Raw genomic sequence first — 18488 nt, 5'->3', positions numbered from 1 at the left:
AATGGCAGCGATCTGCGATTTTTTTTGTGGGACTGCGACATTGCGGCGGACAGATCGGACCCTTGACTGACTTGACACTTTTGGGGGTACCAGTGACATTACTACAGTAATCAGTGCTATACATATGCACTGTTACTGTAAAAATTACACTGGGAGGGAAGGGGGTAACTTTATTGGAGAGGGAGGGGTTAAGTGTGTCCCTAGGGGCGTGCTTCTAACTGTGATTGGATGTGGCTGTGTGTGTGTGTAACAGCAGAGATCAACAGTCCTACATAGCAGGACCGTATGATCTGTGCTGTTACACAGGGGAGAAAGACAGATGGCTTTGTTTACATTAGCCGCCTGCCTTTCTCCAGCTGTATCCGACAATCGCGAGTGACCGGCGAACATCGGGTCCGCCGGTCACACGCGCGGGCTGCTTAGGAACGAGTGGGAGCTCGCCCCCTTTTGGCTCACAGGCTAGTGACGTACCGGTACGTCAGTTTGCCTGTGAGGGGCTGACCGCCGCCGTATATAGTCGTGCGGCGGTTGGCAAGTGGTTAATGGCTGGCTGGCACAGGGCCTGTGGGCGGCTGGCACAGGGCCTGTGGATGTGGGTGGCTTGCACCAGGCTGCTGTGGGTGGTGTATGGCTGTGATACACTCCATCGAGACTAGTCCCAACTCCAGACCAGGCTGTCCAAGGCGAGGGAGGCGGCCCAAGAAGGCAGAATGACATCACAAAAATATCAGCAATATCGGCAAGTTCAGGGGCCGATACATCGGGGAAAGTACACGTCAGCCCCCCCCGATATAAATCGGCCTTACCGATAGTCTATCCCTAGTGTAAGCCATGTGGTCCTGGCGATTTGTGTTAAGCTTAACTAGTCCTTTGACTCCGGCCTCGGTAAGCTACAAGGGTACATCCTGTGATGCGTTGCCAATACCTGTGTGGTCGGTATACCCCCTCTTTCTGGTGTAAAAAAAAAAAAAAAAAAAAAGCATTTAGTACAGTTGCCTTTGTGTCATCTGTACCCATCCTCTTTGTGGGCAATGATCAGATCAGAGATAGAATAGATAGAACGCAGGTACCCTCATACTAATTTTGACACCTTATAATCTATTACCAACGGTATACCTGCCAAGGCAATATCTGAAAAATGAAATCTTATACTGCAATCAATTTAAATAGGTTAGATTGTTTTTTTTTTACAAATTATATCTATAAGATTATAGCCCATTAGTATGAAATCCTATTAACCCCTTCCCGCCCACCATATAGCAGAATGATGGCCGCAAGGTTGTTATGTTTGGAAATTGAGCTTTTAAGGGGGGGGGGGGGGGGGGGAAGCAGGTACCCGCTCTCACTTCAGTTCCACTCACCTTAGGCGATCAGCAGCGAAAGTTTTCCTACCCCACCCACCCCCCTCCCTGAAGTCTTCTGGGACACGACAGGTCCTAGAAGGATTTCAGGACTGGAGTCACAGAGCGCAGCGCCGCTCGTGCATGCACAGTGGGGACCCGGCTGGGAAGCCACAAGCGGTCACAGCAGGGTGCCCATAGTAAAGATGCCGGCGCCGCCGAGTTACCACACAGGGTGAAAACGGCTGGGGTAAGTGTACATCTGGATCATGGAACAGGTGAGTGTGCGTTTATTAAAAGTCAGCAGCTACAGTTTTTGTAACTGCTGACTTAACACAAAAATGACGAACTTTTTCACCTTAATCCATTCTATGCGAGGTGGGCTGAACCCAGAAACAAGCCCTCTCAGGTGTCCCCATAGAAAACCGCTTTCTGTGGGGACACGTGATTTAGAGGGGCCTGGAACATGGGCAAGGTTTTTTTCCCCCTAAAAACAAACATTTACAACCACTTTAATACATATGCATAGCAAAACTTCCCAGTCCACCCATTCAAATTTCCCAGCAACACTAATTTAAAAGGTCTTAAAAGTTTTGCCTTTCGAGCAAAGACATCAATTAGCGTGAAAAAAAAAAATTATCTTGTGTTATTTGTAAGAAACAAAGGGAATAGGGGAAAAAATATAATCAGCCCTATTGAATGGCTCGATTGGTGGGACAACTCAGTCTGAAGGAGTATTGGGCCCTAAATACCTTGTGGGATAGTCATGTAGCCAATTTGGAATTTGAGCTCAAAGATACAGGGAGTGCAGAATTATTAGGCAAATGAGTATTTTTGAGGATTAATTTTATTATTGAAAAACAACCTTGTTCTCAATGAACCCAAAAAACTCAATATCAAAGCTGACTATTTTTGGAAGTAGTTTTTAGTTTGTTTTTAGTTTTAGCTATTTTAGGGGGATATCTGTGTGTGCAGGTGACTATTACTGTGCATAATTATTAGGCAACTTAACAAAAATCAAAGATACAGTATACCCATTTCAATTATTTTTTTACCAGTGAAACCAATATAACATTTCAACATTCACAAATATACATTTCTGACATTCAAAAACAAATCAGTGACCAATATAGCCACCTTTCTTTGCAAGGACACTCAAAAGCCTGCCATCCATGGATTCTGTCAGTGTTTTGATCTGTTCACCATCAACATTGCGTGCAGCAGCAACCACAGCCTCCCAGACACTGTTCAGAGAGGTATACTGTTTTCCCTCCTTGTAAATCTCACATTTGATGATGGACCACAGGTTCTCAATGGGGTTCAGATCAGGTGAACAAGGAGGCCATGTCATTAGCTTTTCTTTTATACCCTTTCTTGCCAGCCACGCTGTGGAGTACTTGGACGAGTGTGATGGAGCATTGTCCTGCATGAAAATCATGTTTTTCTTGAAGGATGCAGACTTCTTCCTGTACCACTGCTTGAAGGAGTCTTCCAGAAACTGGCAGTAGGACTGGGAGTTGAGCTTGACTCCATCCTCAACCCGAAAAGGCCCCACAAGCTCATCTTTGATGATACCAGCCCAAACCAGTACTCCACCTCCACCTTGCTGGCGTCTGAGTCGGACTAGAGCTCTCTGCCCTTTACCAATCCAGCCACGGGCCCATCCATCCGGCCCATCAAGACTCGCTCTCATTTCATTAGTCCATAAAACCTTTGAAAAATCAGTCTTGAGATATTTTTTTGGCCCAGTCTTGACGTTTCAGCTTGTGTGTCTTGTTCAGTGGTGGTCGTCTTTCAGCCTCTCTTACCTTGGCCATGTCTCTGAGTATTGCACACCTTGTGCTTTTGGGCACTCCAGTGATGTTGCAGCTCTGAAATATGGCCAAACTGGTGGCAAGTGGCATCTTGGCAGCTGCACGCTTGACTTTTCTCAGTTCATGGGCTGTTATTTTGCGCCTTGGTTTTTCCACGCGCTTCTTGCGACCCTGTTGACTATTTTGAATGAAATGCTTGATTGTTCGATGATCATGCTTCAGAAGCTTTGCAATTTTAAGAGTGCTGCATCCCTCTGCAAGATATCTCACTATTTTTGACTTTTCTGAGCCTGTCAAGTCCTTCTTTTGACCCATTTTGCCCAAGGAAAGGAAGTTGCCTAATAATTATGCACACCTGATATAGGGTGTTGATGTCATTAGACCACACCCCTTCTCATTACAGAGATGCACATCACCTAATATGCTTAATTGGTAGTAGGCTTTCGAGCCTATACAGCTTGGAGTAAGACAACATGCATAAAGAGGATGATGTGGTCAAAATACTCATTTGCCTAATAATTCTGCACTCCCTGTATGTCACCATCCCAAGAGAAAGTGGTTGTAGACTTCGCCCTTTCACTACGAGCGTTGATTTTGCCTCTTGTCAGTAGTGCAACTACATTGTCCATTTATTTGTTTATAACTGCCGAAAAGGTAAATTTAATGATTAAGCAATTTTGCATACCTTATCCAGTTGTGATTCTATTGAAATTAACTCGGCTGACAAGGGTGGCAATGTTGTCAAAATGGACAAGGCCAACTATGTGAAAGGAATCTTAAAACTAAAGAATAGTTTATACCCGCCAAGGGCAGTGGTCTCCAAACGACGGGTCGTGGGCAGGGTGTGGCCCTTTGCGCACACTCTGCTACAGATATGAGGCCCACTTACACCAGTGATGGGGTAGTATTCTTTCTACTGGCACCGACAATGGGGCACTGTTCCTTCGAATGACCTCAATGATGGGTTTCCATTCCTTCCACCATTACCAGTGATGGGGCACAATTCCTCTTCCTACTGACCACAGGCAATATGTAATTTTTTCTACCCTCACTTAGCCAGTAGTTAAATGTTTCTCTTAGGCTGCACAAAGATGGATTGAAATTCGGTCAGTTTAGAAGGAGCTGGCCAAATTCCAATACATGTGGTGCCCTGCTGGAAACTTTCCTCTCAATCAGTGCTGCAGTCTATAGTGCTGATCACTGTATTCAGATGGCGGGAAAGCCTTCCTGTTATCAGAAGGCAACATAGCGGGTGGATTGGTTTAACCCACTTGGAGAGGAAAAAAAAAAAAAAAAATGTACTCATATATGGCCAGTTTTAAACAGCATGCAACCACATTGCCTTTGTATGTCTAAGATACTTCACATTTTACGTGAAGTGGTGGTTCCCCCCTGAAATTATTTTAGTCACCGTGGCCATTGAGGCTCACATGAACATTCCTCATAACAGAGGTCTAATTTTACAAATTTTACAAGCATGACATTTCCCAGAAGAAAGTTAAGATTTCTTTTACAACCAATTAGAGAAATGTGAACTATCACACAATTACAAACTCACATTAACGGTTTTATGTGTAACTGTACTTTGATTCTATATTGTAGTCTCATGTTATCACCTGTAATGTAAAAAAAAAAAAAAAAAAAAATTACCTTGGCTTGATTAAGACCATCATAACGCATGCGCTGCCGATTCTTATTTATTTTGCTCATCAACATTTTTCCTGTTCGAAAGTCAAAAGTGCTGAGATCCATCGAGTTGCCAAGGTATCGTGCCAGTTGAGGTTTACTGCGGAACTTCTTCCCACTGGGGCTGAAAAACAAAACTGCATGAGACCACATACTGACCAACTGTACGAATAAATAACTGCAAACATCATGTTAGGTAATCACAGGAAAAAAAATTAAAATCAGCCTAGGCATCGTGTTTAATGGTCAACAATATGGCAGAAAGTGGTCTTAAGCTTTTGATGTGCTTAGTGCCAAGACCATGGAGACAGTTCTTCAAAATGGTGACAAAGGCATTGAATTTGGAAATACTCAACTTCTTCATAACCAGAAACAATTGACGTTTAAATGCCCAGAAAAAAAAATGAACAGATTCAGTATTAAAACTTAACAATAAGAGTGCTGACTAATTGAACATTCATTTTGAAAAGGCTTTTTTGTAAAATGTCTTGATAGGTACCATGAAAATGGTTGAATCACTTTAGATTTAAGGAATATAAAGAATAATTTAATTTTTGTTTTGATAAATGCAAACAATCTGAAATCGCAAGTTAAAAAAGGTAGTGCATACATTCTTGCAAAGGCTACGCATCTTGATTTTTTCAAGGCCATAGCTTACTTGATTTTCTTTCCTTTCATCTTCGGTAGAAGGCAAGGAAAAAAAAAATATATATATTATCTATCTATCTATCTCCTCCCCATCAAGACATTCAGTGTTAATTGGGGGGGAATGCCTCTGGCAGTATTATTGATTTCTGCGAGAGGGGGACACAGGGAGCCTGCCCGGCTGGCTGAATACAGTGGTTACTGCTAGTGGCTGTGGTCGATGGCTGTAACTGGATGTAGAAAAATCCAACAGGCTGGTTGTACCAAATTTAATCAATGGATCGACTTTGGTACAATCAGCCTGCCCATAAAAAGGATTGAAAGAACTCATCACGTGATCCTGACATTGCACGGGTTGAGCAGCCGCAGCTTTTCGCACATTCCTTTCAATTCAATATGCAAGAATTCGCAGAGTCTTGCAGCTGGAAAATGTAGGGCGTGCTTAATTGCCTGTGTGAATGTAGCTTTGTAAAACTGGTTTCTGGCAAAGAAAAAAAAAAAAAAAAAAAAAATCTGTCCTACAGAGCACTTCCTGTGAGGCAACGATCACCATTTCTGATTGTACTAACCCTTCTTTCTCCCACCAATGCCGATCAGCAGACTCTACAAGTTGGCATTTGGATGAAATCTGGATAATGCAAAAGCAACACATATTTGCAAGTATGCATGCAGGCATACTTTTTAACTGGAATTTTAGAGTGTTTGAATATGGCAGAACAAAGCGTGTGGGTTTTTTTTTATTGCAAATAGAGAAGTATAGCCAAGGCTCGTTTGGCTGTACTTCTATGGATCCCAGGAGTGCAATTTGTTTTGCACTCTTGTAACCCGTTTCAGGCACAGAGCAGACTGAAGTCTGCTCTCTGCTGGTTCAGGCACCACGTCATTGCGATAATGGCAATAGAGTTTGAATTCGCCAGGTGCCTGGACAGACACCTGGCTCAACCTGCCGCTGAGAGCATGAGCCAGGCGGCTCCCACCCCTCCACAGCTCAGTCCTCCAATGTGCGAGGAGGGAGCAGAGAACTGCTGACTGACAGTCAGCAGCTCTCTGCTCTGGGAGCTGTCAGAATAGAGCGATCGGCGGTGTTCAATTGCTTGGTTCTCAGTGTAGAGGCGGCAGGGGACAGATGCAGCATCGGAGCGATGCTGCATCCACCTAGGCAAGTATTATTCTAACAAAAAAATAAAATAAGGCTAAACCTATACATCTCCTTTAAGGTATAACTAAAGGCAACTTAAGGTATTGCGGTCCAAGTCCTTATGGAGTTTCACTATTTGTCATGTTTAAAAAGGAAGAAAATCTGAAATTTTGGGGTGTCCTAAAAACTTTAGAGATAGGGAATCTTCCAATAGGACACTAGTTCTGGTGACAACCTGGGGTTTCCCTCACTTCGGAAGGATTTCATTTGAAAAAATAATCAGTTTTGCCTTTAGTTCTACGTTAAGATTGGCAGCCATGGCAATTTAATCAATGGAACCACACCAATAGATGCCTGATGGTTTGCAATCTGTAGCTATCAATGACAGTTTATAAAGCGTGCAAAGATGCAGACCAATTTTCAGTTGTAGGATTTCATTAACATTCTACTATAGGACTTGCCTAAATGCAGCCCAGCCGCTGCAATGACTTTTTTCATTCATTCTGACAAGAGGCACATTTTATCAGAAGGAGATCAGAGGTGGCCTGGCCAATCAGCAAGTAAGCAGTCTCCAGCCAATACACCTATCACCACAAATGATAGCCCCTCAGGGTACACAGAGCACCAAAAGAAAATAGAAACGTACCAGTCGGGCACAGCCATAGCATTTGCCATACAGCAAAGTTCTGATGTGTGAAAGTCTGGAGAGGTTAATGTGAAAAGTTATAAAGAAGAATAAGCATTAGAATAGCGGGGGGGTCATTGTGCAAACCTTAAAAGCTTAACCTAGCGCACAGCAGGTGCACACCGTCACCCTTTACCAGAAATAAAAGTCAGTGAGGAAGATTGCAATAAAGGAGAAGGAGTAGCAGTTACTCATGTGTCAAAAGAAATGGAGAGGAAGGGTTGGACATGCATATCCAAAAAGGAGCCACAAATCAAAAACTTCATCTCCACCATAGTAAGCAGCTTAGACAGGTAGGAGATCCTTTAGGGTGGGACTACAGCCAATATCATTAGGAAAAGTCTTGATTGGCCAACAAATCCAAGCGAAAAAAAAAAAAAAAGCTTGGAAAAAAGAAGGAGGTATGATGGCTGGATAGTGCTTTGTGTTTGATTAAACCTCAAAGATGGAGCTTTACAAACATTAAGTATATGCAACACAAATAGAAAAATAAACTTTCCACTAGAAATACCTTTTTTATCCTTTATGATGGTTAAGCGACATTCATTCTGCTCTTAAAGCTTTATTTTTCACTCTGTTTATGACAAAATCTGTCCTTCCTATAACTAAAATTTAACAGGAAATTATTTTTTGTTTCAGAGCGCAAAATACCTTAATTATTCCATGTCCCCCTGTACTTCTTCCTTTGTTCACCTAGGAAATGGACGTAGCTTTAGTCCCATTGACCCCCTGGGATATCATCGTCACATATCCCAAGAGTCTTTGGGCAATGAAACAGAGCAATGAGTCATCAAAGCAGTGTGCCTTCACAGGAAGGTGAAGGGAGGAAGAGTCAGCCAGCTTCCACTGTGCACAGTCCTAGTTTCTGCCAGCTGGTGCAGGCAGGATTGGAGCAGTTTACCATGTGTAGCGGTGGCTGCTGCGGGAAGGATAAAAGCAGGTTACTCTGTAGCGTTGGCGGCTGCTGCTGCAGGGAGGGAAAAAGCAGGTTACGCTGTGTAGCAGTGGCTGCTGCGGGGAGGTTAAAAGCAGGTTACGGTGTGTAGCGGTGGCTGCTGCTGCGGGGAGGATAAAAGCAGGTTACTCTGTAGCTACAGTTGCTGCTGCGGGGGGGAGGATAAAAGCAGGTTACTCTGTAGAGACGGTGTCTGCTGCGGGGGAGGATAAAAGTAGGTTACTCTGGAGCGGTGGCTACTGCTGCAGGGAGGAGCAGAGACTGTATGTGTACCTGTGTGTTTATAGCTGTTCCAGGAAGAGACTGGCCATGGTCTTTACTTGGCCCTTACTACAAATGGCCACCATCACAATATAGTACAGCACTGTACAAATAACAGATTCACTTCATATTAATCCCCCAATTCTAATTCATATAGTTGGATGCTATGGTTCCCCCCCCCCCCCCAAGCTGTATTACATGCACTTTTTTTTTTTTACAGTTAAATGACAGCGAGGCTCCATTCAGGAGCCACTTTTAATCATTCCGCCTGCAATGGCAACAGGTTGACAGCCAGTATAGCTGTATGGATAGAGTCAACAAAAATACTGGCAGGAACAGGTATGAAGAATTGGAATAAAAAAAATAAATGATTGGCACTATAAAATAAAATATAGGATAGAAAACCTGCATTTATTTTGCATTTCAAATCCCATGCAGGAGTCACAAAGCTGAAAACTAGCCCCTATTGGCTAGAGCCCCTCCTCTAAACACCCTCAATTGCAGCAAGCAGCACAAAAACACCAAGACAAAAATATCTAATACAAGAGGGGAGGGGAGCTGTGCCCCCCAGTTTCCCGAAATTGCCAGTGTAAAATGTGGCATGATACACTTGCAGGGGGGCTTGCTTACAGTCTGGATCACCAGATGAAAATAAGATATTAGAACAAAAAACACGACAACTAGTGCAGCCACCACATCTAAGAATTGGTAAACTGCAACATATTAAAGATTTGCATTTGGGTTTAAAACCACATTAGTCTGTGGCGTTAGGCAAATGGGGTTTTAGAAATAATTTAACCCAAGTTTAACCATTTATTAGCATCCACTATATATAATGGATTTGATTATGTTTTCCCCAATAGACAAGGCACAAATCAGGAGTGCCCCAACTTACCCACGCTATATATCTTAAGAATGCTAAAGGCAAATTTAAAGCAAAAAATGAGGTGGCATATACCATAACCTAAAACTGATAACGGACTCTAAGCAACTCAAGGATGGGGTACAGAACCAACTATTGCAAATAGCAATTGCACGGATGGCCCTATCACAGGTTCAGAAAGTAACAGCTCTTTGGGGTAAAATATGATAAGGAAGACTGTCACCTAACCTCTTCATTTACTTCGATGAAAATCCACAACAAATGGTATGGAAGAAAAATAACTTCAAAAGCATTTACTAACCGCTTTTCATGCAAGTTAAAAAACTTGTCCACAATTCTAAGAATCACTTGACATACCTTTGAGAGTTTGATATACTGTACACACTTAGGCTCCATTCACACTAGAGTGACTTGTCAGCCTGACAAGTCGCGGTCCATTGACTGCTACAGGACCCGTTCTAATAGGAGCGACACAAGTCGCTCCGACTTAGAAAAAGGGTCCTGTACTACTTTTCGGCATCCTCCATAAACATTCATTATATGAAGTCCGTGCAAGTCGCGGTACATGGGACTTCACAAGTCGCCCCCCGAAGTAGTACAGTCGTGCCGCTGCAGTGAGAATGGGCTCTTATGGTGCTACACAAACTCTTCTAACCAAAATAATCAAGGATCCATCATGAATGCTCAAACCCTTTAAAAATAGAGGTCAGGAAGACGAGACAACTTGTGGGTCAGATCTGCTTTTCCTGCCCTTATGCAAAACATTGTAATGGATTATGGAACAGGACCTCATTAATGCAGCTCTTTTCTGCAATCTAAGGAAAACAAAGACACTTGGCAAGCATTGCTGAACAAACCTATCCCTAAATTTACTTATGTTGATAACACATCTTCAAAGCCAAAAACAGAAAGACCCTGGAAAACCTCTAGTAATAGTTTAAGAGAAGTTAGGAAAAGAAAAAATTACAGCCGTCTTAAAATGACAGAACAAAACTACAATTACTGTACATTCAAAACCTCAAACAGGAAAACCCAACTGACTGGCAACCTAAAGAACACATCCATATACCACACCTCCAGGACTGCACCCACTCTACAGCCCCACCTTCCTTTCTTTTATTTTTCACCCTTCTCTCCAAGATACCCTGCTGAAGGATAAAGTGAATTTAGGGTGGAACATTAAAAACTCGAATGGCTATGCAGAGCTTCATCCACACCATCTTTGAATGAATAAACAAAGTCCCAGCTGCTGCAGAAGACTTGCAGTTCTCAATTAACTACATGGTCGCTGATGGGCACCCTTTTAGTCTATTGACACTTCCTGCAGCTTTCAGGTGGAGGATGTCTGCAGGAGACTGACGTTGAACCCTTGAGCCACAGATTGCAGGCTCCTGGGGAGGGGGGGGGGGGGGTATTGCACTGTTTTTAACCTTAAAAATATTCACATTTATCATTTTTTCCCTAAAAGTGAGCTTAGCCTGTAAAAAACACAACACATCTATACCTAAAGCTGAACTCTGGGAAAAGCAAAACGTTCTCCCTTGCAGGGGGCTGTACCCCATGCACTGTAGCTATAGGAGAATGGGATGGGGTACCTTGTAACTCAGAGAGGGTGCACTATAATAAGCATCTGTCTTTGCAAGAGACCAGGATATCACTGACCACCATTTTGTATTGACAAGCTGCAGTAAAGCACGGTGAAAATTATTTTCTGATGGTTAAATGTAGGATCTTAAAGTGGATCTTTTAATTTATTTACGCTACTCACAGTATGCCTAATATTATATCACTAAAACATCAACTATTTTTTACCCCTCAGAAATCTTTTATCTTGTAACAATGTTACACACTAGATATGTTCTTTTTTTCTGGCCTATTTTTACCTGGCAATTGTGCCTGCAACACACCTGCTGTCGCTAAGCGGCTTTGCTCACTTCTCTACTGTATCTATAGAGGAAGCCATGGTTGCCACCAAAACTAGACTTTAAACAGGTCTGTCCTTTATCATCTTTATTGCATGGTGGCTGAGGTTAGGATTTTACAAAAGAAAAAGACATTTGTGCTTCTCGCTCAGTTCCCAGGAAGAAAGAAAGGTAGGTATCAAAAAGAAAACTATTGCACAAACACATCTACACACTTCTATGCTGCAATAAATCAATAAATTACAATTTTGTTTTAGATACACTTTCACACCAATACAATTACATTTTCCTACATCTGCAGCCCCCAGCGGATAAAAAAAAAAAAAAAAAACACCACACACCACAACAGGTGTGACATTTTCTAAAAAGTGAGCCTATCTTTAAAGTAGAACTATCCTTCAGAGTCAAGAAGCTGCTATTTTAGCCTCCATTCGATCTGTAGTTGCAATGGTACTGCACATTTGATCAGTTATACTAGCCATTTGATGGCTTGACAGTTCAGTTGAGAGCCCAAGCAACTGGCAGTTATTCACAGAATACCTCGCATATAAGTTTGGAGAAAAATTTAAATTGATAGGTTTAGTCCCACTTTAAGATAGGGGAGTGGTCACCCTCCCACAAGTCTGATGTAGGAGTCGACCATGAAAGCAGAACATCTGTTAATGCAGGCTGACTTGCTCAACTAGTTTCAGGCCTGGCTGTCCGCTCTGAGTTCTAGCCAGTGTAAGTAGGGCAATGTAAAGGGGTGAGCAGTACAGGAAGGTAAAGAGGGTTCACCACAAGGCGGTCAGGAGGGCCCACCACAGGGTCTCACAGAGGGACAGAAGCACAACGTGCTGGTTAAGTTGAAAGAAAGGGTTTTTTTCTTGCGGGGATAAAATAGTTTTGCAAGTGACATTTTTTAGAAAGTTGCCGCTCCTGAATGGTCAGTAAGGACTGTTGCAGATTCCTTGGACACACATTTAGTCCATTCCCCTAAAGTCTGACAAATTAATGACAGCTATAGCAGGTTGCGATGCGATGAAGGGTCTGTTAAGAAGAACAAAGATTTGGTAAGAACCTCCAGACATTTGATAATTTAAATAAGGAAATGCACTGCAAAAGTTTGCCATAGACATTGCATTAAGAAGAACTAATATGGTATCCAAGTCTAGGACCTCTACCGACAGACTGATAAGAAAAAAAAAATCAATAAAGATGAGTTTGAGAGACTGCTCATTAAAGAGAGCATTCACAGCCGAGTACTCCGATGTTGCCACAGTAGCAGGAATGTCATATTAGGTGTGGAAATACACATCTGGCCCCTGTGCCATCAACTATCAAGGCAGCAATTTTGTTCATAAAATCTAGCAAAGGCTAGGTTGTCAAAATGTCAAGTTCTCTAAAGATCCTTCAGAAGGGGCACAGTATGTTGCCCCAAAGCTGTCAGATCTGGACAGGACCACATCCTTTGTGTTTAGGATCTCACACATTTCACTGAAAAATTAAAAATTATATGACTGGAGGTAACTAGGTTACCATAGGCAGCAGCAAGGATGAACCAAGATAAAATTGCAAACTGCATGACCCATGCAAGCAGTGCAATAGTGGAAGACCAAGGCAGGAAGAGATAAGGTAGAATGTGAATGCCATGCCAGCAATAGTTACTAATGCAGAACTTCTCTCCAGCAGGTTACCCTTTTGTCTGAACAGGGAAAACCAACAGTAGGAGAAAATTTCATTTTGCCATACTCCTAGAGACTTGTCAGAGTGTAGAGTGTTGTATACAGAGCCCAGTTTTTAGTGTCACATTCAGTGCCTTTTTTGGCCCCACCCTTGAGCATACTAAGGGAGACATCAGGGACTGGGTCACAACAGCATGTGCCATAGTGCTGGACTGTAAAGCACTTTGCGGCTAACAAACCAATTTACTAGATATCTGGGGAGTGCCACAGGCAGAGCCCATGTGCCCAAAGGTCACATTATAGGTAAGCTGCGCCATCTCCAGCCCGAATACAGCCTTTAAAGCCACGCCAAGGATTAGCGGATCTTGATAGATGTGTGCAGCAGTGGAATGATGAAGTCTTTGACGGAAGAATAAAAGTTACAATTTTCCTTAAATTTCTAGTAAAAACAACTTATTCTCCAAAAATAAAAAAGTACATCCTTCTGGGACACTGAAAAAACGGAAGCATTAAGTTATACCTGTCTAGCAACCATTTTTTTTTTTTTTTTTTGCCTTTGCCAGTGTCCAATTCCTTCTTTAGACAGTAGTACAACCCAACTGTCTGGTTCTGTGTTCCTTAATCATAAGCCAAATTACTTTTGTGTTCAAAATACGGAAGCACACATCTTCTTACATGAAAGAGGTAGCACTCATAGTTATTAGCTGAATTACAAAAAAGTAAGGTAAAAAAAAAATTGGAAAAAATTAGGTGTGTTCCTGGACACCACACCAGTCTTCGCTTCCCTTTCTGACCAATCCATGTTTTTTTCTGTCGCAAATCCATATTTTGTGCCTGGGTTTGCACCCCAAAAAAAAAAAAAAAAAAATCTTTGTACCCTCTCTTAATAGGAAAGGGCTTTTCGATCTGCCAAATTATCCAAAACTGCTTCTGTATCTGACCAAAGAGGGTATCCCCCGAAAAGGCACTTCACAAAAAGGTAGCTTTTATGCCACACTCGGTTGTAAATCATTACTTCCACTGAGGATCTGGAAGATATCCTTACGAAATCAACTGAGCAGTTCTCTACACAGCGAAAATCTAGAACCTTTTTGGTGTGCTATTTTGCAGATAGTCCAGAATGAATGCCAACCAATAATCTAGGTTTCTAGTCAAACAGATCCGAGAGAATGCTGGCTTTAGGTTAGTCAGCACAGATTCCCCAAGTACGCTTTAGCAGCACATCCATTACCCCACTGAGTCTTTAAAGGTCTTCTATCCTTAAATGACAAAGTTTGTGCACTTAAGAGACTTAAAATGTTATATTTAATCTAGGTTTCTTATTGCATATCCTGCAATATCCTGCAAGATCCTCAAATGACAAAGTTCGTGCACTTAAGAGACTTAAAACGTTATATTTAATCTAGGTTTTTTGTTGCATAGAAGGTGGCTTCTCCTTTAGTTCAAAACTGACCAAGAATTTTGTGGACTGGAGAAAAAAAAAAAAAAAAAAAAATTTCCCCTTCAGGTCCTGATGCATCAGATTGTGTAAAGATATTTGTCACCTTACCTTCTTTGACATCATGTGTCTATAGATTGATTATAAAAAGGTCAACATGCTTATTAATCTATATATAGGACATCATATCACGCCTTTCTTCTAGCGGAGAATTGAAATGGGTATTACTAGGCTCAAAGGTATTGTCATCTTCCTCAATCTTCTCAAACCGTGGCCACAAAAAGGTAGGAGAGAAGGGCACATTATGTGAAGGGACTAGTGAAGCACAAGGACCGAGGGAAAAATCACAAAGGTGTCTTGAAGTTTGGAAGTAGACAGCAAACACCTGCTGCATTAGTAACGCACGCGAGTATAGACTTATAAAAAGTCAGATCTGAACATTCATGCATACAATCGATAATCTACAAATCCTGTGTGTCACAAAATGATGAATTCCAGAAAGTGTTGGTGTTTGGATGCAAAAGACTGAATTGGAGAAGAGTTGAGCCATACAGCACTAGAGGACTAACAAGGTTTAATAGATAAGGAACTGATACTGTAGCTGGTAGAAATCAAAATGTTACACCCACACAGTGTAGTTATATGTTGGAGATTATGTGGTTGGCTGAGGGGTTTAGGATCAGAAAGCAAAACATCTAAGTGATTAAAAAGTTGAAAATAACTTTTCACACAAAACATTTTTGCAGGTTGTGGCAGACTCTTCTTACAAAAGATTAAGACATTTCTGAAATTGTGGAAATTACAAGAGACATTTCCCATTAGGAATTGGAGGACTTGGTTCTTCTGAAGCTTTAGTCTGCAACGAAAAAAAAAAAAAAAAAACCACACAAAAAGCTTGAGGCAACTGCTAACCTACTAAAAAGGAAAAATACATCCGGGTGCCACAACAGCAAAGTCAATCGCACCAATAAAAAGGAGTAACAGTTACACAAGCCCAATTGCCCACGTTAGTTCCAGGACCACTCAGGATTTAAAAAAAAAAAAAAAAAAAAAAGAAGGTCAAAGCTGAACTCTAGTCAAAGATAAAAAGACACAAATGAATGCAGCTCTGTAATCATTAAGGACTTTTAAACATGGGCTCCAGGGCCTATGCAATGCATAAAACAAGTATATTGTATAGGCATATTCAATTTTCTATATGCTTGCATGTTTTGTTTGCTAAGTAGCACCATGCACAGCTATTCATGTCTACAGGTGGCTGTACGCATTTACAATGCAGGGGCTCAGGTTCCCATGTGCAAGAACCCTAAATATATTTAAGTGTTTTTTTTTAAAGAAAAAAAAAAAGTGCGGAAACTTTTTGAAGAGCCCTCATATAGATTGGGCTGGAGTGAGAGAGGAAGTAGCAGCACAAAGAGCCAATCAGTTAATTTCCAAACAAGGAGCATGGTGATGGGAGGAGAGGATACAGTGACAAAGCTCACCACTGTGCTACTGTTTTCACTATCCAGTCACAGGTTGTGGCAAGGCCAGAACAACCAGTGCTCAGATGAAGTTGGTTGACAACTATCAGACTGAGCACCATTAGCAGCAGTAAATTACTGCAGGGGAAATCTCTGGATTGAAAGAATACTGCAGCAAAAGCTGGTAATATTTTTTAAAAAAGCTGCTCATTTTTATCTTGTTATTTTTGGCTGCGGTTCTGCTTGAAGAAAGACTATTTTGTCTCTGCTTACCTGAGGTGCCACTAGTACCTGTGGCACATGGCACCTCCAATCATTACCAACGGCCACAGGAAACACACACCTTTGGTCCTGAAACTCAAAGCAGTTCTGGCTCTCCCTGAGCATGGAGCCCCAGGAGTCAGCTTAGATAGCAAGAACTGTGGCCCAGGGGGCAAAGGAATCAAACCTGAAGTACCTGCAAGGGGAAACACCAAGGCCCCAAGTCCAGTAAGCAAAAACCAAACATGGGCAGGACAGCAACCCCTGAGTGCCTGGCCTCACTCACCCGAGCTTCAGAGGAATGTTTCTGTCTGGAGGAGAAAACACAATAACTGGCTTCATGGAGGAGCCTCCTTTTAAACCTGCGGTGGTTTGTGTCTCCTGTCTCTGGTGGGTGTTGTCTTGCTCTCTCAAATGCTGTCCTGTAAAGACGACTTTTGGGGAGGGGGTACCTTTCTGCAACTGCTCAAGCACTCCTGTCACTGGACAGCTTGATCTGTATGTAAATGTGGTGGAAAACATAAAGGCAAGTAAAATAAAAAAGAAGGATTTTACTTACCAAATATGATCACTTCATGTAATAAAAACATACATTTATCAGAATACAATATTGTTCACATAAACCCTCAACCTTTTTCTGCCAGATCCCTTTGTTTTAGATTTTAGCACACATGCTAAAATGTGATTTTTTTTTTTTAACATGAAAATACCTAAAAACATTTTCTGAAAGAAGACAATTGCATTTTTTTTATGCCGCATGACATTAGTGCAACAGTTTACAATCCAGATTTTCAGAAAAAAAAGACATTCAAATCAATCTGAGTGCACACAAATCAAAATCAATTTTCCAAATTTTTTGCAAATTGAGAAGTTAATTAGTGTGGGTATGAGTTTGTCAAAATGGTAACAAACTGACACCCAGAATTATCCATAAAAACTCAAACGCTTTACAGCCCATCATAAATAACAGTTCTAGAATTATTCCTCATTACAATGTGTGCGGCGATACCAAATATGTATGGCGAAATCTTGATGTACCCATTCAAGCACTTTTGCCTTTATGTGCATGACTTGTATTGTACTTTCCCCTGCCGCATCTCAGTAGGTATATAAATGCTGATGCTTGCTCTGTAAAAAAGTAAACAACCTGGCAACTTCTAGCAAGTTTTACATTTCAAAACTGTTGTGCCAGTGTATGGCTAGGCATTTTTTTTTCTTGTATATTGATAAGGTTTTTTTATCTTCTATTAGGTATTTATAGCCAAGATCCCATTGCAGATATACACCACTGTATTTGTACTGGTGACCAATGAAACCAAAATAGGAGTGAAATTTTAAAGTTGTTCCCAAAACAAGAGGCTAGGAGGAATTTGTATGAGGAGGTTTTAAATTCTCTACTCAAAAATTAAGCCCAAAAAAGTTCTGCCTATAAATACACTGTAAAGCTGAACAAAATAAAAATAAAAAATGAATTCTATTACTTGGAGCAGGGCTGCGCTCACACTGTAGGGGTTAGTGGCTTGTTTTGTCTAGGAGAGAGAAGAAACCATTTTACTTGCCTAATCCCCTGCTCTCCTGGCAGGTTGAGTTTCCCTACGATCCTGTGGCAGACTGTCCCTCAGCATCCTCACATCCGGTGCAGGGCTAGGGGCCCTACTCTGATCTTGATAATGTCAGGACCCTAGACGGGTATAGCATGGAGGTGTAGATGCTGTGGGAACCGGTCTAGCTGCAGGGAGGAGCAGAGGATCAGGTAAGTAAATCTTCCCCATAGACTTAATGAACATTAACAAGGGTTCATTTTTTTATTTGCCAGGAGTTGGGTTTTAATGCAATTTTACTGGCGTTCAGTATAGTGTATCAAAACAAAAGCAACTAAAAGTACAATACTTTCTAGTCTAAACAGTGAATGGAATCTTTCCCGTTTTGCAAAGCTATACTAGTCACTAGGAACTTCGACTGTTCAACATTTCTGGTGTGATGGCTTTTTGCATCTCTCTGCTGTGTACTGTGGTGCCAACAGTTTATTGTCACTAGTGTGTCTTCTCAGAGATGCAGTAGCAACCTAAGAACCTAGGAGCCAGCAGATAGAAAGCACAGCACATGGCAGCGAGATGCAGGTAGCCAACAAACATGGAGGTGTCAGGTGCTGAAGGTTCCAGCAGTGGTACACCCCTGCAAGAGAGCAAAAATTACATTCACTGACAGGACTGGCAGCTTTTACAGGCATCTATTTCAACCTCCACTACACCAATCCCAAAGACCCTGCAGGTGACAGGGACAACAGCTTTCCATATACAGAGCAGATTCCTGATGAATCAGCCAAAATATTT

At 41.8% G+C, this 18488-nt stretch overlaps 1 protein-coding gene across 3 annotated transcripts in view; it reads right to left on the bottom strand.

Annotated features, from left to right (window-relative positions):
• MBD3 (methyl-CpG binding domain protein 3) overlaps positions 1-18488 on the bottom strand; it is a 46244-nt gene that overhangs the window by 13386 nt on the left and 14370 nt on the right. Inside the window, exons 2-3 of one of the 3 annotated variants that reach the window (XM_082270945.1) lie at positions 16442-16651; positions 4805-4964 (exon numbers count right to left, since the gene is read on the bottom strand). In XM_082270945.1, coding sequence (XP_082127071.1) covers positions 4805-4964; positions 16442-16651 — 370 coding nt within the window. Of the gene's footprint in view, positions 1-4804; positions 4978-16441; positions 16652-18488 lie in introns of all 3 variants that reach the window. The other 2 variants (XM_082270946.1, XM_082270947.1) reach the window with 2 other exon arrangements.

The sequence above is a fragment of the Pelophylax lessonae genome (genome assembly GCF_965119305.1).
Source record: "Pelophylax lessonae genome assembly, chromosome: 1".
In the NCBI taxonomy this organism is placed as follows: domain Eukaryota; kingdom Metazoa; phylum Chordata; class Amphibia; order Anura; family Ranidae; genus Pelophylax; species Pelophylax lessonae.
This window is presented reverse-complemented; position numbering and strand designations above follow the sequence as displayed.